Source organism: Leopardus geoffroyi, chromosome E1 (assembly GCF_018350155.1).
Source record: "Leopardus geoffroyi isolate Oge1 chromosome E1, O.geoffroyi_Oge1_pat1.0, whole genome shotgun sequence".
NCBI classification, from domain to species: Eukaryota; Metazoa; Chordata; class Mammalia; order Carnivora; family Felidae; genus Leopardus; species Leopardus geoffroyi.
The window spans coordinates 20,888,274-20,910,220 of record NC_059330.1 but is presented as its reverse complement, the minus strand read 5'-3'; the positions used below and the strand labels follow the sequence as shown (position 1 = coordinate 20,910,220).

The following is a 21,947-nucleotide window of genomic DNA, read 5'->3' as shown; positions in this document are numbered from 1 at the left end:
ACCTCCGTTCAACTTCTTTGTCCTTCTTCTTTCCTTCTTTGAGGTGGTACTGATGGAGGCTAGGGGCAGTGCTTCATCTTCACTTCACCACGCAACCCAGAAGATCAGTGTAGACTTTGTATTTCCCAGGGTGCCTCATCATTTCCAGAACTGCCTCATGGCACAGCATTATATTCTTGGGGACGTGTGGACTCAGGGTCCGTGGATGAGTTTGAATCCTGGCAAAGGACTGAAGGGCTTAAAGGGCTGAGTTTAGCATAATAATTTGCTTATGGTAGAATGTCTTATAACTTCTGAGTCTGTTTCCTACCTTGAAAGAGGGCGTAACATAGAAAACCGCCCTGAGCATTAAATACGTAACTCTGGGGGTGCCTGGGTGGCTCAGTCAGTTGAGCATCCAACTTCGGCTCAGGCCATAATCTTGCAGTCCGTGAGTTCAAGCCCCGCATCGGGCTTTGTGCTGTCAGTTCAGAGCCTGGAGCCTGCTTGGGATTCTGTGTCTCCCTCTCTCTCTCTCTGCCCCTCCCCCACTCATGCTCTGTCTCTTGAAAACCGAATAGACATTAAAAACATTTAAAATAAATAAATACGTAACTACATAAGTTGCCCCGCACAATGCTTGGCCTCGACCCAGCATCAGGATCTTCACAGCCTTGCCCAACCCACCTTTCCCATCTCATCCACTGCTTTTCTCCCCCACAGCCTCCCCTTGCCCCCACCAGTGTGCTCGCTGCCTCCAGGACACCCTCTACATCCACACACACAACTCTGTGCCTTCGTTCACTCTGTTCCCGCTGCCCTTCCCTGCTTTTGTTGTCCTGAAATCCTCCTCCTCCTCCATCCAGCCACAGTGACGATCATATCTCCTTCACAAAACCTCTTCTGATCCCTCAGGTCAGAGCTAGTCATTTAGCCCAACTCTGAGTCTCCACATGTATATTTAACTGAGCCACCCATTTATGGCATACTTCCTTCTACTATTACTCATTTGCTTACACTCCTGTCCCCCCAGATCCTTTAGGGTAGGAACCTTATGTTGCTCATCTCTCTATTATAACAACCTCAAAAACTTTGTGAACAAGGGAGGATATGAGCAAATAAAATTAAAATTCCAGTCACGATTTCTAGTTCCATCTCCATGATGGACTGAGCCAACACAATCCTATCTTCCATTACACACACATAGAAATGCAGGATAGAGTACAATTTAAAAAAAATTTAATGCAGAGCCAAGCTCTAAAGAAAGGGAAACTCCATATGCCAGCGATGAGAGAGCCCTGGAACCAAGATGCCTGCATAACGCCAAGACCCAGGCATAGCCACCTCTCCGTGAAAAGGGTCTGGAAACTTCACCTTCCTACCTAGGAAATGGGTTTCTGCTGGGGGCTCTAGGTGGCCCGCGTGTACCTGTGCATGTGTGTGTGCCTGTGGGGGTGCATGTACGTGTGCATATGCACGCGTGCACATGTGTGTGAGTGTTTTGTGTGTGCGTGCGCATGTGTGTATGTGTCTGCTCAGTTCAGATCGAAGCCCCTGAATACTGTGTGCGATCCCCAAGCTGGAAACACATGGCCCACTGTCCCCTCCACTTGAATGTTAGAGTGTGTCCTCAGGTGGGCGGAGACCCTTGGGGATGTATTCACTGTTGTCCTAAACCCTTTTCCCATATTGTCTCATGACAATATACACCTCATGACAGCTTTGTAAGGTGGGGGTTATTACAAGGAATAACTGAGGCGGGGGGGGGGGTTAACTCAAGTCCCTGGGGCAGGGGCAGAGCCAGCATTTGAATCCAAGCATTTTGATTCTCAACCCATGAGTTTAAATGCCATGGTACATAACCTCATGCCCCATGGTAGGTGTGCAAAAATAGTTATTGAATGGAAAACTGAGTTAGCGGCCAGGAGGCGCTCACAGAGCATTTCAGAATGCTGTGGTCAGGGCCGGGCCAGGCAGGCCCAGTCCAGGAAGTGCTGATGGGCCAGGGTCCCAGCGTCCAGCCCAGCTCTCCATAAAGGGCACTGATTTTAAGTGAAATGAACTCCCCTGGTCAGTATGTTCTTGGGAGATGCCTTTTCCTGCCTCCGGATCTGGCCCCGTTTCCTCGGAGTCTCTTCTCAAAATTTTTCCCTCCCTGCTGTGCATCTGGCTTTAATTCCCTTCCCGGGTCCCTTCCCTTGGGTGGTTACCGCTTATGTTCTAAAACGCACCATTAGGCTTCTGATGTATGGTGCGTGCGGTGGGTGGCCGTGCCGGTGCTCTGAGCCTTGCCGAGAAATGAAGAGGCGACTGCCATCTGCCGGGAGCACCACCTGCTGCCAGTGGCTGCCAGCGGGCCTCTTGGGGCTCTGTGGGCCCAGCTGGAGGAGGGTGGGCTGGTCCTCCATCGCCGTGGGTCCTCCAGGGACACAAGCCCCAGAGCGGGCAGGCCTGGCTGAGGCACCTGTCCCCACATATAGTTCAAGCACCTATTTGTTTACTTGGCATCATTTATGAGACATGCACTGTATACCAGGAGCTGAGATAGAGAGCTAAAGATGCCTCTCCTATCTATGGGGTTCCCTATGACTCCGGGCCCAGTCAGAACTGGCCAGAGTCTGGAATGGGGTCACAGCTGCAGCTGAGTGGTCTGGGGACCATGTGAGCTGCCAAAGGGAGACTGTCCTAGGCAGCATGGACACACAGCCATCCAGCACCGTGAGCCTTTACAAGAGATGGGGATAAGCTAGGGTGTAGAAAGCCCAGCATTACTCCAGGAAATCGCTGGGGATCCCTTGAGAATCCTGGAATTTTATCAATGGAAGGATCCGTGTAGATTTTTTTCCCCTATCTTTTAAGCCAAGCTGACCCGTTCAGACACCGTCCCCTCTTTAGCCATCCCTAAATTGTGTCCCTTCGGTGGTGGCTGGTGTCTGAGATCGACCTTCAAGTCCTAGTTCCTCCTCTCCATTGGCACCTGCCTTGACTTAGGCTCATCCCCCCCTTGCACGCAGTAATGACCGTAATGAGCATGGCTGTCTATACTAACTTAATTCTCACAACTACCCTAGGAGATGGGTCCTATATTCCATTTTCCAGACAAGAAAACTGAGGCTTTCTTGTTGAGTGCCTTGGTAGAGTCACATAGCTAGTAGCAATGGCATATGGATCTGTGACTCCAAAAATTCACATTGTCACTGATTCAGACTACTTTGCAAACCCGTGAGTCCTTACCATGACTTCGACCATCCCCCCGTTCCATCCACTCACCTCCCGGCAGGTGCAGGGGCCTTTCCAGACACCTCGGGTGCCTGCCCTGCCTGCACCCCAGCATCTCCCACCATCTGGAGTGAGGCTCTCTGGTGCTGGTTCCTGGCTCTGAAGATTCTAGCTCTCTTTCAGACCCTCAGCCAGCTTCCCTCCCTCAGGAGGCAAAGGGTGAGGATCTTGACCAAGACTGACCCAGTCTCCTGCTCTTGTCAACATACTCCCACATCCCAGGTTCTTGCGGGGTGAGGGTGTTGAGAGGATGCCCATGGTGTTTGCATAAAAACTTCTAGTGACAGGAAGCCCACTATCTCCCAACATAGCCCATTCGATCCATCTTTGTTTAACAATTAACATACATCTGGGCGCCTGGGTGGCTCAGTCAGTTAAGCGTCGACTCTTAATTTCGGCTCAGGCTATGCTCTCTCAGTTGGAGAGTTTGAGCCCCACATTGGACTCTGCACTGGTGGCACGGAGCCTGCTTGGGATTCTCTCTCTCCCTCTCTCTATGCCCCTCCCCTGCTTTCGTTCTCTCTCTCTCTCTCTCTCTCCCCCCCCAAAGTAAATAAATAAACTTGAAAAAATAATTAACATATATCTATTTTTATTACAAAAACGTTCACACATAGACAAAGTAAACAGAATAATATAATGAACCCCATGTGCCGCCATCCAGATTGAACCATATTAACATTTTGATGTTCTTATTTCCTCTGTACCTCTGCTCCCCTCCATCCCTCATTTAAGGATGATAAGGATGATAAGGATGATTTAACATTTCCTTCCTGTTATCAAGTGTGTGCACGTTGAAATGCACATGTCTTACCCGTATCGCTTCGACAAATGGATACACTTGTGTAACTATGTCTTTATGATAGAGATTTATGTCCATTTCTGCATAAAGATTATTGTTGGGCTTTTTAATTAAGTTCTTCCCTACGACCAGCTGAAACCCTAAAACTATTCCCCACAGGGGCAGGGAATAATACTCCCTCCTCCAAATGGTATCCCTTCAAATATTTGCAGATAGCAGCTGTGGTCCTCCTTAAGTATGCTTTTTCATTCTAAATATCCCCAGTTCCTGCAGCCATTTCTTTGTTTCTGGAGAACGGGGGCCTGGCTGCCTAAGACACTGTCAAAAGGAGACTTGGTCTCCTCCTCACCAAATCTCTCCCCGGGGCCCGTTCGACCTGGAGCCATTGGTAGGCAGAGGTTTGCTGTGGGAGGTCCTGCCCACCTGCTAAATTTTCCACTCGGAAGAGGCCGGGTTCCTGAGACGGGGCCATACAGCTATGCTCACTTGGTGCAGGCTTGGGACAGCAAAGTTGTGTGCGAATTTATCTTTCCTTATGAAACAGATGGCAGCGTTGTTTCTTTTAGTCTTTCTCTTTTAATCATTCACTCGACAAACTTCTATGGAGTACCTATGAGAAGTGGGGCTCTGCATAGAGCCCTGGGAGAAACAAGGAAGACACGGCCCCACAGAGCGGGGATGGAGAACAGAAAGACAAATAATGGATGCGTGTTGGTTTCCTTCCAAAGCCCCTGGAACTGAGGCCGATTCAGGGACTATGGCAGCATGACGGACGCTCACCCTTGCAGGACTGAGCCCCTCGCCCACCCAGTGACTGGCGTACTGGCAGCAGACGGCGCTCGAGTCCAGAAATTCCCTCTCCGGGAACTGTCCTCTAGTGCAGAGAGGTACCCCACCCAGGGTTCTGTCCTCTCCCCGGGAGGGGCCCAAACCCAGTGAGCGTGGGATAGCTGGCCCCTTGTCTCCATTCAAAACAACCCTGAAGGGCCACCCCAGCTCCACGTGCGTCGGGGGACTTCTCCTGGCTCCTTCGCTCCCTTATGGGGATGGTATGTGCATGCACGTCTCGAGAACGCTGGCTCACGTGATGCACCTCCTGCATGCAAGTCTCTGTCTCCTGCCAGCTCCCCAGTGAACCCAGCCAACAGGTTTGCAGCCATGGAAGGGTTTAATCCTCCTTCCGGAAGGAGTCTGCCTTCCGGAAAGATCCCGTGGCCACTATGTGGAAAATGAATGAGGGAAAGGAGTGGGGGCAGGGGGCCACCGTGCAGGAGGCTGCGGCAGGTAACCGGAAGAGATGAGCAGCACCATTTTGGCACACGGCTGACGCTAGGGGGTGAGGGGAGGAAATTAGCCAGAGGGATGTTCTCAAGGTAGGAGCTACAAGATTTAAACCTGCAGAGAGCTGCTAACCTGCCCCTCACGTCTCCAGTGTTTGGGGAACAGGGCTGTGGAACTTCGGCTGACCTTTGGGGACACAGCAAAGACTCATAACATGACTCGGCGACACCACCGGGCCACCCTGCAGAGCCTCAAGCCATCCCTCTGCCATGCCTAAGAAGCAGCTGGCACTCACCAGGTTTCACGCAGTGGGTTGCCTTCAGTCTCATTTATATTCCGGCAAGTTGCAACATGGAAATCACAGGTTTTGCTCCATTGCTGAGAAATATTAGCATGTACTTTTGGTGGTTGTGTCATAGTGGGATATGCAGAGGCTTCTTCATCCAATAGATGGGGCGGAGACCCTGCTCTGCCCCTGCCTTGCTGCATGAGTGGTTTAGGCTCTTGTGGATTCTCTTGCTTCTTCCCTAACAATGAGAGCAATGAAAGCAGGGTTGCCGGGAGGTTTGGATTGGGATCATGACAGAAGCGCATCAAGGTAGCAGGTATTCAGTCTCAATTATCCGTCTAGGGAAGATCTGTGCCTATCATCGGGAACCTCCCAAAGGCTCACCAAACAAATGCTCACCGCCCTAAGACCCCAGGAGAACAGTTGACAGGGCTGGAGACACAACAAGGCCTAAGGAACTGACATTTCATCCTGCCCACAGTTCTTGAGAACTGACTCTGGGTCGGCACACCCATCATCTCATTTGGTGCCCGTGGCATCTCTGTGAGGCAGGTGTGGCCAGCCCATTTGACACATGGGGAAGCAGGGTCACGGAACCGGAAGCTGGAAGTGCCTGGACTTCGTCACCATCTAACCCTGAGAGGCACTAATATCCCCATTCTGCAGATGAGGAACCAGAAGCTCAGAGAAAATAAGCAACTGGCCCAAGGTCCACCCGTGGATGTGTCCTAGTAAATAGCCCGTGTGTGATCTTCCACTAATCCTGCATGCATTTCCCTGCTCCATGATGCCTCTAAAGTCACTCACCCTCTCTAAGCCTCAGTTTCTTCATCTGAGAATGGGACAACAGTGTCCATTTTGCAAGCTTATTGTGACAACCGGTTGTCATGCCGCTTTCATCACCAATGTCTCCACCCGTCTTCACCTGGCTGTGTCTGGAGCAGGGCACCTGGGGTGCAAAATTTAAGGAGGTGCTCACTCTCAGGTGGGTGTGACTTCAGCCCCAGGAAGGAAGTGCCTCCTTAAGTGCCGTGCCCTAGACACCTCATCTGCCCCATCCCAGTCCAGGCCCTGCTTTGGAGGTGAGGAGACGAGGTGGGGCTGGGGAGTGAGGCAGCCTGTAGGGCATGCTGATGTACAAGCAGGAGCTAAACGGAGGCCCTGGTGAAAATGCACACAGATCAACAGGGATGATGGGCTGGAACAAATCCTACACGAGTGGACTTTGCTTCATGTAACTGTCCCTCCAGAGCTGCATTCTGTAAATTGATCAGTGGTGGTCTTACAGCCGCTCTGTCTCCCTGACGATCTGAAGCTGTTTTATCTCCATTTCTACCCGGATAGCTCATGAACTACCTGAAGGTGGTGTCCACCTCTAATTTATCTTCCTATTCCCAGGACCTGGCAGCGTATTCGACATGTAATAGTTGCTCATCGGCTATCCAATGAACTAAAAAATGCCTCGTTTCCCATTTTGAAAGCCCCTAATCTCTCAGGTCCTTTGATACTTGATCAGAAGTCCAGGAACTGTGGTGCAACAAAAATCGCGGTCTCCTAGGGGGTCTGGTCTACCCATCTGAGACATGGGGAGGCTCAAAACTATTAGTGCCATTTAAAAAGCCAGGAAATGCCAGAAATGGGATTTGATTCCAAAGCCTATGCACGCTCTATCCTGGTACCAAAGCCAAGTCGAAGCAACACCTCGCAGTGTGCAAAGTCCCACCTCTGCCTCTGTCACCATCTAGAGCCCCTTCTACCTTAAGTCCCCAAAACTGTGCCCCTCGCATTGCCCAAACCTTCCCCCACTTTCAAGAATTGCCCCTTGTTACAGAAACCCTGGCACCACCGGTAGACATTGCGTTCTTCTGGCACAAACAAGGATGGCAAACAGAATTCGTCTCTTCCTTATTCATCGAATGGACTCATAGTGGCAACCAGCATTGCTGGGCTGGGGGAAAAGATAAAAAGAGTGCCTGCCCAGAGAGAAAGAGTGCTGTGGCCAATCAGTGGGACCTATGAAGGAGAGTGGCGCCATGCACGCTCTTTGTCTGCCAGCCAGGTCTGCATTCCACATGTCAGGAAAGCAATCTGATTGAACTACCGGAAACCCTCCGCATTTCTGAATCTGTGATGGTTTTGAACATGCTTTGTTACTAAAATGACGTGCTACCCAACCTCTAAGACCAGCCCTTGGGAAGAGTAGAAGACAACGACGTTCTCTGAGCACTTCCTAGAAATACGTTTGTAATGAGAAGGCGTGAAATCGGTAGGAATGGAGTATGAGGATTTCAGTGCCATGTGGGTAGTTACCGATTTGACCTTTTCTTGATCAGCTTTTAGAGTCAGCCCACCTTGGGATTATTTTCAGCCCTGGCATTCATTGGAACGTCCGCTTTTCCTGTGCAAACATCATAAACCGTCATTTGGTTTTTACTGACGCATTGTTTTCCATGCAGCCCTGTAGAATAATGTGAAATTAATCAGGAGCACAGCAGAGCACATTTCTGATTCCCTCCTCTCCCCTCCTCATCCCTCACCTGTTAAAAAAAAAAAAAAAAAAAAAAGCAATTCCCAACAGGTGGGCAATGAGGCAGGTGCACAGAGCGACTCATGTCTTATCTCAGGGTTGGTCATCCAGGTATAAGACACACTCACAGTGGGAGGTGAAGCCCACCCGAGCCCCGGGAATAGGTGGTAGGAGGGTGAGGGAAAGGTGAAGTTCAAGTGAGCGGAAATATCCAGCAAGAGTATTACAAACTTCTTATACAAGAATAGCCAAGGAATGCTCCAGAAGAGATCTGGCAAAGCCACAGGGCAAGCCAAGCAAGTAACATATTCCCATAAATCCAGCAGGCAGGATCAAGCAGATCCGGGACCGTGAACCCAGGTACATCCATCATCTTGTGAGTAATCTGAACATAGACTAGGAGGTGCCCCACTCCCCACAACATCCAGATGTGGCAGGACTCGGGGCCACATCCCAGTGCGTCTGGGCTGCTGTGCCTTGAACACATGCTGCCCCCAGTCTGCCTTGCCTGGACGCTGGCACAGACTGGGGCAGCAGGAATCAGGTCAGTAGGGTCAGCAGAAGAAAATCGTAACAAGGCTATGGATGGTTTGTGACTGCATTTTCTCCTCCCCTTTTCCTGGGCTTCTTTCCTCCTTAAAGACAGGGGACCCCTCCTGGGTCCTGCTCCCCATATCTGGTGACAGAGAAGGGGATCCTCTTCCCAGTCAGACTTGACTCACCGGAAATGTGTTCTTTTTATTTATCCACTTGCTTTGGCCCTGTGACCTTAGGTTTGGCTTGGTGACCTGTTGGCAATGAGCAGATTAGAGAGCCAGGCTGGAGGGCGGCTGGGGTGGGGAGGTGGGTGGGGGCAGGGGGAGCTCTGGGACTGACACAGCATCCTTGGGCAGAACCGGGTGCCAAACGCCTCTCAGTCACCCCATCTCTGTCTTGATAATTATCTACTATCTGACCACTAAGCTCCATTAGTCATTGTGCACAGTGTCTGGCACATAGTAAGTGTTCAGCCAGGATAATCTGACTCCAAAGTCCGTGTCTTCCACAAACCTGCCCACCTTTTAGCAGAAACCACAGTTGTCCAGGGTGTTAGGTTCCAAAAGAGGAAGAGAGCTGGAAAGACGGGCAGGTAGGCGGGGCTCAGCCAGACAGCCAGAGGCCTGGACTGGTACCTCTGGCCTTCCGGATCGCATCAGCATGGCCCTTCTTAGACCAGGAGCCAGGCCCAGGGGTTCGTCTCAACCTGCTAAATACCCTGGTGTCTAGAGAGAAATCTGCAACAGGCACCCAGAACCCCCTCGCGCACAGCCTCCCAGGCAGCTGCCTTCTGTGCGTTCCCACAGCACCTGGCACCACCCAGGATAGTCTGCAGGGCCACCCTCTGGGCCGGGCAGTTCCTAAAACGTTGACTCATTTCTGTGTCCCCAACGCCTGAGGCGGTGCCTAGAACACAGGAGGTGTTCTGCAGATGTTCGCTAAGTGAATGAACGGGCGAGCTGTGACCATGGCCCCAGATGGAACATCTCGGATTCAATTCCCACGTCAAAATAACAGCTCTGTCCCTCCCCTGCTCCTGCAGGGCCTTGGGCATGATGCAAACCACAAACAGAAATGCTCCCCCGCCTGGGCTGAGGGGTTTTTTTTCCACACAAAGCACTCTCACACCCATTATAGCCCTTTTGATCTTTACAATTCTACTGAAAGGTACTCCTGCCAGCGTCTCCTAGATGAAGGATCAAGAGCCAACGAGGTGAAATGACAGAGGCAGCACTGGAAACTCCGGTTGCCTGGTTCCCAAGTGCACGCTGGACTTTTCTCTTTCACCCAGACATCTCTCATAGTGCCTACTATGTGCCGGCCATGGAACCAGGTGCTGGGGATCCAGAGATGAGATGCCACGGCCCTTACTGCCCACAGGAGGCAGACAGTGAGACCTCAGCAGATACAGCAGCCAACCTGTTGCCGGAGCCCGTTTGAAACTTCCGTCAAGTCAGGCCCTGGGCCCCCCCACCAGCCAAGCCGCAGCCCGGCTTGAAAGGCGTCGGTCTGGCTCCCCACGTCCCACTTCATAACCTCAAGTGGAGCCCCTTGTGGGATTCCCGCATGAGCTGTCAGGAGGGATTCAGCAGCAGAGGTCTGGCATTTCCGACGACGCTCCAGGTGAATAACCAGAGCTCCTTCCAGTTGCCCTGTGTCTCCATGAGTCATCCTCCACGAGCACACTTGCTCACAAAACGTCTGAATCGGAGGAGAACGCTCAGCCACCCACCCCTCCCCTTCGTGCTGTTTTCTCAGCTGACAGGCTTGCAGCTGCTCGATGCTCTTTCCTTCTGCATGGGGCTCACACATCCCCTCCTGCACGGTATCTAAAGCTCTCTGGACAGTTGCCCGGTGGACAAGGCCCCGGCTGCACTCAGGCTTGGAGAGAGGAGGCAGGAGGGCCTCTCAGTGAAACGCGCACGGGAAATGTCACATCCCAGCAGATGGGTGCAGGGGCGTGGAGGAAGGGGTCACATCACCGTCTCATACATTCTAATAATGTCAAAAGGACTTCTGACAACCTTTGAGCATAAAACAAAAGGTCAGGTGAACCACTCTTTAGCTGTAGGACCTTGGACAAGATATTTAGCCTCTCGGAGCCTCAGGTTTCCTGTCGGCACCCTGGGAGGGATAACGCCTACATCCATGGGCTTCGTGAACTTTAAAGGATAGAAGGGTCACTAAGCGATCGGCACAGCGCTCGACTCAATGCTCAGTGATTGTCCGCTCTTCCCTTTCCCCCCAGGAGGGAGCCTCCATGGAGAAAGATATTAACAATGTCCTAAAAGAGATGGGGACCCCCTAGTTGGGAAGAGGTGACAAGTGGTTGCAAAGAGACCACGTCCTCCTCGCTCCCTCACTTCCAGGAAGAGCACCTACCACGTGGAGGTGCTGTCACGGGTATTGGCTGAAATTGCCTTTCTAAACCTCCTTGGAGGGAAAACACAGTCGTGCGGCAGTCGTTGGAATGCAAGAGCTAGTCGAGAGTTCCTGTCGCAGGCACAGATGAATGAGCAGACAGACATTTTAACAAGATCCGGTCCTTGCCTTCAAAGAGCCGACCGTCTCAGGCAGCCTCCTTATGCATCCGTCCCTCTGCTGTATTTCATTTTCAAACACGTTAATTGCAATTTCAAGAAACAAAACGCCGATTCATTTTTGCATGCTGGAAACCTGGTAACCCATTTGACAGACTTCCTCACTTCTCAATTGTGCAAAATGCGTTTGAGGAGTTTGAAAGAGGAAAACCAAACAAGACTACACGGTTGGCTTTAATGTGCGTGTTGTGTTGAAAACAGCCTAATGAGAAATTTCAGTAACTCGTTGAAAGGAAAAGTCAGGCAACCGAGGGCGGGGAAAGGCTGGATTTTAGACGCACTTTGGAGCTGTACAGTTTCATTTCCTTCAAGTGTAATAAGCAAGAAGAGACAAGAAACTGACTGCCTAGGAGAAGCCCTAAAGGTCAGGATTAATGAATGGACTAGAAGGTTTGAAGCTTGCAGGCTTAGTTGTGAGCTGGTGAGTGGATATTTCAACAATCCTTAAGGCAGCTTATACATAATTTATTTTCTTAAGTAGGTACGTGCTGGAGAAGTGTTGTTTGCACTATTAATTGAACCAGAAAACTGTGTCTTCATGGGTATCGGCCGTTCCTAACCTTCCCCAGAAAGGGCTCCACTTTGCATTTCCCGGACTCCGTAAGGCAGGAGCCCCTGCCAGGTCACTCTGAGCCTGGATGCCAGCAGCAGTTGCCAGTCTTTCTCTTATTCCTGGACGCAACGCCCTGAGAAGAGAATCCTGGTCATTATCTCTAGCCCCTGGCGTTAGAGGAAGAGCAAAGGCCCAGGCCATCAAGCCCAGGTCAGAGCTCAGCTCTGTTCCCAAACTACTGCAGGCAGGCCCCTTGCCCTCTGTGGACCTTGGGCTCACATGTGAAAAAGAGAAGTTTGGATGAGATGCCTGAGCTTTTCCACGATGCCTCTGACTCTGAGACGTACCTCCCCTACTACCAGATGGGAGAACCCTGCGTTAGCAAGCCACCGATCTCAGTTGGCCAGGAGCAGAGCAGTTTGGGAGACGGGTGAGGGTATGAGCTGTACCTATGAGGGACGGGGGACAAAGAGTGTCGGCTTTGGAACTAGGCAAAAATGGATTTTGTCCTGGGTTCTCCACTGACCGGCTCTGCGACCTGGCTCAGCCCCTCTGGGCCTCGGATTGGTGAAAATGGCCACCTCACGGGGCTGCTGCAAACGTCAGTAATGGCAAATGTAAAGTGAATGGCACTGCAGGGAAGGTACCAACTTCAGAGCTACTCCAAGAGCTCTGGGAAGGCAGTGAGACCCTCTCCCCATTCCCACCTCCATGTCCCTCTCATTTAGAACGTGCCAGCTTCAGATGGGTGGTGTCTTTCCACTATGCCAGTAACTAGTTACAATTCGGTTGGAATTCACATGCAGATTTTCGAAGTGGGTTGTAGGCATGGGAAGCATCTCCCTCTCCTACAAAACTCCATGGTCCCAGTAATCTCATCAGCTGCCCAGGGCTTCAGCAACAGGCTTGGCATTATTAAGGAATAAGCAATCAGTAGCACACAGCGCTTTTCATCTCCTCTACCTACTTTGAGATAAGCTTGGTATGGTAGGGCCATACGCAGAGAGGACAGGAACCCCCAACCTCCCATTCTTCAATTCATTGTTGACTCTCTCCCGTAACCCAAATGACTAATCTCTCTTCTGCTGAAAAGGAAAAATGTAGTGGCTCCCCCCTAGTGTGGACTCATAACTAGTGAAGATGTCTATTATGTAATCCTGCAAACCAATCCACTTATATTCTCTCACTTAGGCCCTCCAACCACATGCCAAGATTCTCTTGCAGGGGTCACCTGGGTGGTCAGTTGAGTGTCCGACCTGGGCTCAGGTCATGATCTCACGGTTCGTAAGTTCAAATCCCGCCTCGGGCTCTCTGCTGTCGCCACGGAGCCTGCTTCAGATCCTCTGTTCCCTTCTCTCTCTGCCCTTACCCCGCTTATACTCTTTCTCTCAAAAATAAATAAACGTTTTTAAAAAGAGATTATCTTGCCGGGTTTGTAGATGAGGAAATGCATTGGGAACAGAAAATGCTGTGTTGGGGGCCACGGATTTGACAAATAAACAGGGATCTGTCTTGATGGCATCCTGTCTGGTCCCAAAGCCCAGACTTCCTTCCTCCTGACTTCCTTGGTGATAAAGCCTCACCTGCGAATCCCAGCTCTAAGCACCCACCTCCCCAGTAGCCTGAGTCTCCTCAACTATAGAATAGGGATATGATCACAAGATGCCTCCCCATCAGGAGAGCTAGACCATGATCAGGAAAGAGAGAATACCTATGGACGTGCCAAGCAGGGACCTATACAGAGGACAGGCTCAGGAACTGTTAGGTTCCTTCCCTTCGTGGGGCCACTGAGAAAGATGATGCTGTACGTAAGCTGTCTACACCATAATGCGCCGTGCCAATGTTAGCAATGACGGTGCCGGGCACGGGGCTCATTTTTATCTCAGGAACCCCCCTCCCTCCTAGAGAGCCAGGTGTGAAATGTGCATCTCTAACTCGTACAACCCAATCCGACTGAGTGCAATCCTAGACTCTTAGCAACCCAGCAGATCCAGTCCGGCCATCCGCGATGGGGCTGTCAGCACTTACCGGAGAGCAGAGGGATGCCTGGGAGAATGGCAGGTCCCAAGGAGCAGTGAGCTGGGCCTGACAGTCTGGACTTCAATAAATTATATTTTCTGGCTGGGGACGATAAGACCTAAATCTGAAACGTGTGTTACACTTATGCATCGTTATGCCCCGAAATGGGGAAGGAGAGCAGCATCTTGTCCCAAGTTTGTAGCAAAAATTGTGTGGTGTGTAAATAGCTCTGAGGCCTTTGATGTGGAGCAGAGAGGAAAATAATCCTCTCAGAAACACCAGGCAGGAGCCGAGGCCTCGGCAGCACAGGCAGGGAGGCTGACAGAGGCGTGCAGCCAGCATGAGCCTCGCTGCCTCTGAGCCCCTTCTCCTGCCCCCACAAAGGTAGACTGTCTTAGTTCCTAGAGGATTATTTCCTCTAATACTTTCATGTAGCAGCAAGCGAAACTGCTTAGGTACAATTAAGTAGGAAGCTGAGACGGCCTCAGCAGGCAAAGAGAGGGGAGGGAGGGGTGGGATACGTGGTCAGGCCCAGCTCCGGCCAGAATCAGCAAGGCTGGCCGGCCCCGAAGGCCACCTTCCAGGGGAAGGCAAGGGGATATGGGTTGGTAGTACCTTAGCCCCTTCATTCGTTCATCCAAACGGACCCAGTCCCTGCCCTCTGAGAGCTTACAGTCTGGCGGAAGATGTGCCCAACAGACAATCACATGAACAACCATCTAGTTACACACTGTAAAGGAAAAAACAGGAGGTATGAGGTCGTAAGATAGGATGTCCCAACCGAAATGGAAGCCGGGAGCAGGGGTGGTGGGTGGTCAAGCGAGGCCTCTGGGGAAGCGATCACAGGAAGGTAGACGGAGGGTATGCAGAGAACATCATGGTAGGTGGAGGAAACAGCCTGTGGAAGGGGCCTACAGGGAGAAGAGCTTATTGTACGTTCCAGGAACTAAAGAGGCCGGTGTGCTCGAAGCACGTGAGAGAAGGGAGGACAAGAGATGGGGCTGAACCATACAGGGCCCCGTGACGATTTGGGGACTTATCCTAAGTGCACCAGGAAGATGCAGAAGGGGGTTAGGCCTCTTTTTTTTCTTTAGGTTTATTTATTTACTTTTTAGAGAGAGAGAGAGAGAAAGAGGGCAGCAGAAGGGCAGAGAGAGAGGGAGAAAGAGACGATCCCAAGCAGGCTCTGAACTGTCAGCACAGAGGCCTATGCGGGGCTCAAACCCACAAACTGTGAGATCATGACCTGAGCCGAAGTCAGATGCTTAACCAACTGAGCCACCCAGGTGCCCCAGGCCTCTTTATGGTGATCCTGACTTGATAAAGAACCTGGCCATCTCTCAGACATGGTGTGGTCACCCACCAGCAGCCTGCCTCTCTGGTCACCACCACGCTGACCACACTTCCCTGCAGGAGCCACCACCTGGGCCTAGGACGAGTACCAGGCCCGGCAAGGGGACAGCTACGGATGGGGAGTGAGTCTCTATCACAAAGACCTGTCTGCTCCCTCCTCTACATGGGAAGACTTTAATGCATGAGGCTTCCGTGTGCCAACCCAGTGCCTGCCGCAGATCAGGCACTCTTGTCAATGATCAGCTGAAGGTAGCAATCCCTTAGAGCCTCCCTCTCCTGTTGTAAGTGGAGAAGCTGAGGGAGACTGGAGTAAAGGAAGTGCAGACTGAACCAGGAGTCTGGTTCCAAACAGACACGGCCTCACTGCGCAGCCTCAGGCAAATTGCTTCCTCTCTCCCAGGTCTGCGTCTCCTCCCCTGTGAAGTAAGTTGGGTGGGCGAGATGGTCTGTAAGACCCCTCGGAGTTCTCGTGCCTTGTCATCACCCTCGGGAGCTCATGGAGGGTCCATGCCCTTTATCGACAGCCCCCACCCAGCGCATCTGGGATCTCAGACACTGGGCTGGGATCACCGTCGACTCTAGGAGGAGGCATCACATTCTAACCTCAGCCCAATATTCTGGAGTCCAAGTTCCAAGTGGGGGTGGGGTGGTTGGAATTTGCAGTAATTTGGTGCGAAGATGAAATGTACTTTTCCTTACAAATCTCCTCAGATAGATAGGCAATTAATAGTATAATTAATTTTGGAAGCAACAAGCATATTTAGTGGATCTACAGACAGAAACTCTATTAGAGCACCCAGAAGTCACTCCAGATGTGTTCAACCCCTTGCAAAAGATGCACCAACTATAAAATTCTCTCATCCGTTCATTGCAGTGGTCCCCGAGAACATGTCTCCAGGGGACAGATTCGTTAGCCAAGGGCAGTTGCTCTGCACCATGGTCATGATAAAGCTCAGGGTTTATTTATTTATTTTTTTTTTTGAAAAATCCAGTTCCAGCTGTTCTCCCCCACCATGAAGCAGAAGAAGGGTTTGGCTGTCCTGAAATAGTGCAGCTGGTCGGGGACTCAGAGACATTTTAGATGGTGACGAAAATGTGGTCTCTGGAAGCCGGGCTTGTACTTCTCGGCAATCCTCCTAATTCTTGCACATAGTAGGAGCACATGCATATGACTATTGACTGGCTGATGGAAAAAGCAAGGCACAGAGAAACAGTGTATGGCTCAGAAAGGTCCCAGGGACCAAGACCCAAGAGAGCACATCCAGAAAGAGCATGTGTTAAGACACTCATGGATTTGTGTCTCAGCGTCGCTATTGATTTGCTGTGTGACTTAGACGAGTCACTTATCCCTGGGCCTTGGTTTCCTCCTCTGCACAATGGGAGCAGCAATACCCACAGCAGTCGTGGCTGCAAGAGTTAAATGAGATAACACAGATGAGTGACTAACAGTGTGTCTGGCACACTGTAGAGGCCTCTCTTCCTTCCCTTCATCAGGCCTTCAAGATCTGCATGAGAAAGGCAGCTTCCAGCACCCACCCCTGCTATTTACCTGCCCCAGCACTGAAGGATGGGAAACCAAAGAGCCTCCTCTTGGCCTCCACGCTGCAGGAGGGGACAGTGCAGTGGAGCATGGCCAAGGAGGGGCCTGGGCCCAAACCTCAGTGGCCGCAGAGACCCAGTGCAGTTGGCCTGGCTCCCTTCCAGCCAGTTGTGCCAGATATAATTTGGCTTCAGCTCGAGGTTCCAAAGCAGTTATGTAAGCATAATAACCCATAGCATTTGTAGAAAGCTTTTAGAGTTTTCAAAGCACGTTTGCATGTGTTACCTCGGCTGATCCTCTCAGGAACCTTGAGGGGTAGCTAAAGAAAGGACAAGCACTACCATTTTATAGATGGAGAAGTTGAGGCCTGGAGGGCTTACTTGGTTCACCCATAGTCACATGACTAATAATCCCATTCTATAGATGGAGAAGTTGAGGCTTGGAGGGTTTACTTGGTTCACCCATAGTCACGTGACTAATAAGTGGCAACATCAAACTTGGACAAAGATCTCTGCATCCCTTGCCCCGGGCCTTTCCCACACCATCACACCACGTCTTGGTCATCATGTAATCCGTCAAGCCAAAGTGGTACAAACACCTACTGTGTGCCAGACAATTTGTTAAGTCCTTGGATTCAGAAGTGAATGGCAGAGTCAAGTTCGGAAGAGATATAAGACCAACTATTTGGGGCATGTGATAAGCTGCCGTGGTGAAGGAGCGAGGGGAACAGTGAAAAGGGGAGTAGCCCAACTTGGTCCAGGGGCTCAGAAAGGCTTCTGGAGGAGGAGACACATCAATCCAGTCTTGGACAACTGTTAGAGGCTATCCAGGCAGGAAGAGGGGTGAGAGGAGTTACAGGCAGCAGAAGCAGCAAATAGAAAGCCACCAGTGTAGGAACCAGCAGGGCACATCCAATAGTGCTATAAGTCATCTGATCTGACTCCATCCACCCACTCACTCATTCATTCATTCATTCATTCATATATATCTGGAACACCCCCCGTGTGAGGTGCCGTACTAAGCACTGGAGATAGACACCTCAGCTAATAAGCAGGTGTAGTCCCCAAATGCACGGAGCTTCCCTGCTCATGGATTTCCATGGACACAGATGGGAAGCTGTAGGATGGGGTAGGCAGAGGGCATCACAGAAGGCTGGGTATGGAGGGCCTGGCTTTCAGCCTATGGGGGCTGGGGAGCCCCGATGGATTGTAAGCCTAGGATTAACAAGATGAGGCTTGCATTTCAGAAAATGAGTCACAGTGAACTTGGAGACTGGACTGGAGAAGGTGGTCTGGAATCCAGGGGCCCAGCTAAGAAATGGCAGCAGCCCAAGCAAACAATGGCTGGGTCCTAAGTTATGGCAATGCAGTAGGGAAAAGCAAAGTGCAAGCTGGACGTAGAGACAGCCTTGCCCAGGCCCTGCTGGCTAACTGGACATGGGGGTGAAGAAGAGGAAGAGTGGACAGCCACCCTGAGGGTCTGGCTTGAGCCTCTCGGCACATGGCGATGCTATTCCCTGGGACATGAGGGCAGGAGACCCATCCGGTGGGGCAGAGAACCCGAGGAAGTTTGTTCCCTTGGGACTCTCTGAGTGTCAGAGGGCCATGGGTCCCCCTGAAGTCATGCTCCTCGGGCAGTGGGGCCAGTGTGTGTGGAGCCCAGGAGAGAGCTTGGGGCTGGAGATGCAGATTGGCTTACAGATATTCAACATTTGGAAGTGGACAGGACCACCTGGTGTCCCGGGGGGAGTAGTGCCCAGAGGGAGAAGAGACAAGATCCCATGGCAACAAACATCAAAGGGTATCCAGATTTGTTCTTGGATTTGTTCTTGGATGCCAGAATCCCACTTGGCAAAAAGACCATTAGCCACAGTGAGGAATCATCGGTCCCCAAGAGGGCTTGACCATGACGGGCTGTGGGGACTCTGGCCTGATGTTGCACTTCTCGGGTCTCACCCGTCTCTAGTCTGAAGTCACTCACGTGCTTCTCTCCCTTTCATCTCTCCCCCAGGTGTTTACAAAATATGGGAAGTGTTACATGTTTAACTCAGGCGAGGATGGCAAACCTCTGCTCACCACGGTCAAGGGCGGGACAGGCAACGGGCTGGAGATCATGCTGGACATTCAGCAAGATGAGTACCTGCCCATCTGGGGAGAGACAGGTGAGCTGGGCACAGGGACTTGGGCTGTGGGTGATGGCGGAGGGGTGCAGGACTCTGAAAGACTGGTTTGCTTCAGGTGGGCTATCTTAAGGGACTACTGTCTATCGGGGAGCGGGGGGTGACAACATACTAGCGAAGGGTAAAGATGTCCCTGCATGGACTGTGATGCTCTGGGTTTCCTCAGATTTCAGTAGGTGGGGGAGGGGCAGATGATAGGAACACTGGAAAAGGAAGGCAGGGAGGCTGAGGCAGGTGTTGGGAAGGAGGCATGGAGGAAGGTATGATTGGGCAGGCAGGTGGCTTGATTTCAGGGAAGAGGAAGATATGAACACACGGGTCAGCCATCTTCCTCCTCCAGCCATCTTGACTATCCCAACCCAGCTGGGAGGCCCAGCAGAAAGGAGAGCAGGGTCCTCCCACTGGGGGAAGGTGGACAAGCTTGTAGGGTCGGAAAGCCAAAGGACATGGACTCAGGGGCCTGACACCATGCTTGCATGAGCCCCTTGGGGGGGGGGCATGTGTACAGGCCCCAGAGCTATTTCATGTACATGTTTATTCATTTATGGATTCAGCAAACTATTCATTAGCCATGTATACGGTGTCAGGCTTTGCACGAAGGACATTAAGGTAAAAAAAGACCAGGTCCTTGGTCACACAACCTTGAGGAGGAGACACACAGTTACAGTCCAATGTGACACGAGTGTACCCATGCCACATAGACAGCGTCCTCCCCCTGAGGGGAGGATGTTCAGGGAAAGCATCATATTCCCCTGGGCATTTGTACAGAGTCTTGGGGGCACATGGGTGTCTCTGTCAGTTGAGTGTCTGACTTTGGCTCAGGTCATGATCTTGCAGTTCGTGAGTTCGAACCCCGCATCGGGCTCTGTGCTGATGGCTCAGAGCCTGGAGCCTGCCTTAGATTTTGCATCTCCCTCTCTCTCTGTCTCTCCTTGCCCGGCTCGTGCTCTGTCTCTCTGCCTCTCAGAAATAAATAAACATTAAAAAAATTATATATTTGAACAGAGTCTTGGGATTACTCTGAATTACACAGGTGGGTCCTCACAAGAGTGGCACAGGAAGGTCAGACAGAGAAGAAGGTGAGAGAAGCAGAGACCGGTGTGATGCAGACAGTAAGTCTAAGGACACCGGCAGCTTCTAGAACTCTCCCAGATGAAGAGAGTGAAGAGGTGCCCACGAGTGGGACATGGCTGCAAACTAGGCCCAAAATAAGAGTAATGCTGTGTTCGGGGCATAACAAGGAGGAACAGGCAGGGGTCAAGGATGGGCCTGGAGAAGGGCTCCATAGAAGGGAGGAGGAGAGAGAAGATTCCAGCAGGAAGGAGGCCCTGGGCCCTCAGATTGGAGCTGAGGTGGGTGGAGGCCAAGCAGCCCAGCCCCCAACCTCACCCCATGATTCCGAAAGCCTGGCCCCCCGATCCTGAGGTCCGGCCCTCACTGTGCCTGGGGCCTGCTGGGCCTCTGAGGGCAGCCAGGGCTTCCTACCCTGGGGAGGACCCACCGCAGACTCCGAGCTGCCCCCACCACCACTCTCTGCCGCCCATGTCTATGGCCCAAACGCCCTGCGGGGAGAGGTGAGCACAGCCACTTCCTTCACAGTGTGGTTGGCCCTGGCCCTCCTGCACCAGCAACTGAGAAGCAAAATGGTCCCCACATACGTCACCCCAGCAGTGCCTTCTGGTGGCTCACCTCAGGCTCCAGGCCATCTGCTGTTTGCCGAAGAGATGCTTAAATGGACCCATCCACTTTTCTAAATTCAGTACCCCTGCCCTCCAGCAAACAAAGGGAGGTCTGGGTTTGTGCCGAGCTCTGGCATCCCTGGGAGCTGACCGGCAGAGCCTGGCTTTCCAGAACATCCCTGAGACCAGCCTGTGTCCTGTGACCATGGGGATCTGTAGACAACCCTGAGCCCTAGGAGGTGGGTCTTGATCCCCAGGAAGAGGTTCTGCCTTGCAGACACCAGGACGTATTTGTTTATCGAGCCACGTGTGGAAAAGGAGGGAAAGGGGCAATAAAAATGAGTCCCGGAGACGTCACGCCCACAGCCTGACTATAGGTTAGTTATGTCTTTGCACAATAATGTTGGATTTCCTGCTCTGTTACCTTGGTTTGGGAGCAAAAGCAAATGTATACACATAGGCATACACACACATGCACACACACTCACAATGCCAGGCACCTGTCACAGACATCTTCACACAGCACAGCCCCCCATGGGGTCTGACCTTGGGTCTGAGCACTGGCTGCTGATAAAATGGGCTCCAACCACAGGGGGGTCCTGCCCCAGGGAATCTGTGCTCTGTCTCCCGAAGCCATGGATGGAAAGAGCAGGAAAGCTCTGAGATCATCTATTCCAGCCAATCCCCTTGTGCCTTGGTGGAGGGAGAACTGAGGCCTGGCAGGAAGTGATGGATGTACTGGACATCATGCAGTAAATTCACGGCCCGGCCAGTGCTGCGCTGACCCAAGCCCCTTGACCACCAGTTTGCCCTGATGGACCATAAACGTGATAGAGGACCTGCTGTGTGCCTAACACCGTGCAAGGCATGGTCAGGGATACACAAGACACCAGATGCCCTGCCTTTCAGGGGCTTATCCTCTCATTGAGCAGCCACCCTGGCACACAGAATGCACAAGAGAACAGCCTCACTCCTGCCGGCTCCTTGAGCTATCTCTTAGTGATCCACCGGCACTTCTCACTTAAACAACTGCCTCTGAGGCTGGGGAAGGAGGCTCATGAAGAAGGAGGGCGTTAGAGCAAGGGCAAGGGCTGGCAGAAACCGGTCAGAGGAGAGACTGATCGGTGCTGTCCCGAAGAATTTTCTGCAGCGGTGGAAATGCCCTCTAGCTGCACTGTCCAATGCCGTAGGCACAACTGAGCATTTGAAATGTGGCTCATGGGAATGAGGAACCGGTGGCCTGAATCCTTACGTCCAGGCTTCCTTGTTTTGGGCTGAGAAGTCACTGAGCAATGAGCACCTGTTGGAGACTCTGGTTGCCTCAAAGCCA

General features: G+C 51.8%; 1 protein-coding gene across 2 annotated transcripts in view; it reads left to right on the top strand.

Moving 5' to 3' along the window:
* ASIC2 (acid sensing ion channel subunit 2) overlaps nt 1–21,947 on the top strand; it is a 1,016,483-nt gene that overhangs the window by 910,662 nt on the left and 83,874 nt on the right. For both annotated transcript variants that reach the window (XM_045488090.1, XM_045488089.1), the window contains exon 2: nt 18,770–18,920. In XM_045488090.1, coding sequence (XP_045344046.1) covers nt 18,770–18,920 — 151 coding nt within the window. The remainder of the gene's footprint in view (nt 1–18,769; nt 18,921–21,947) is intronic.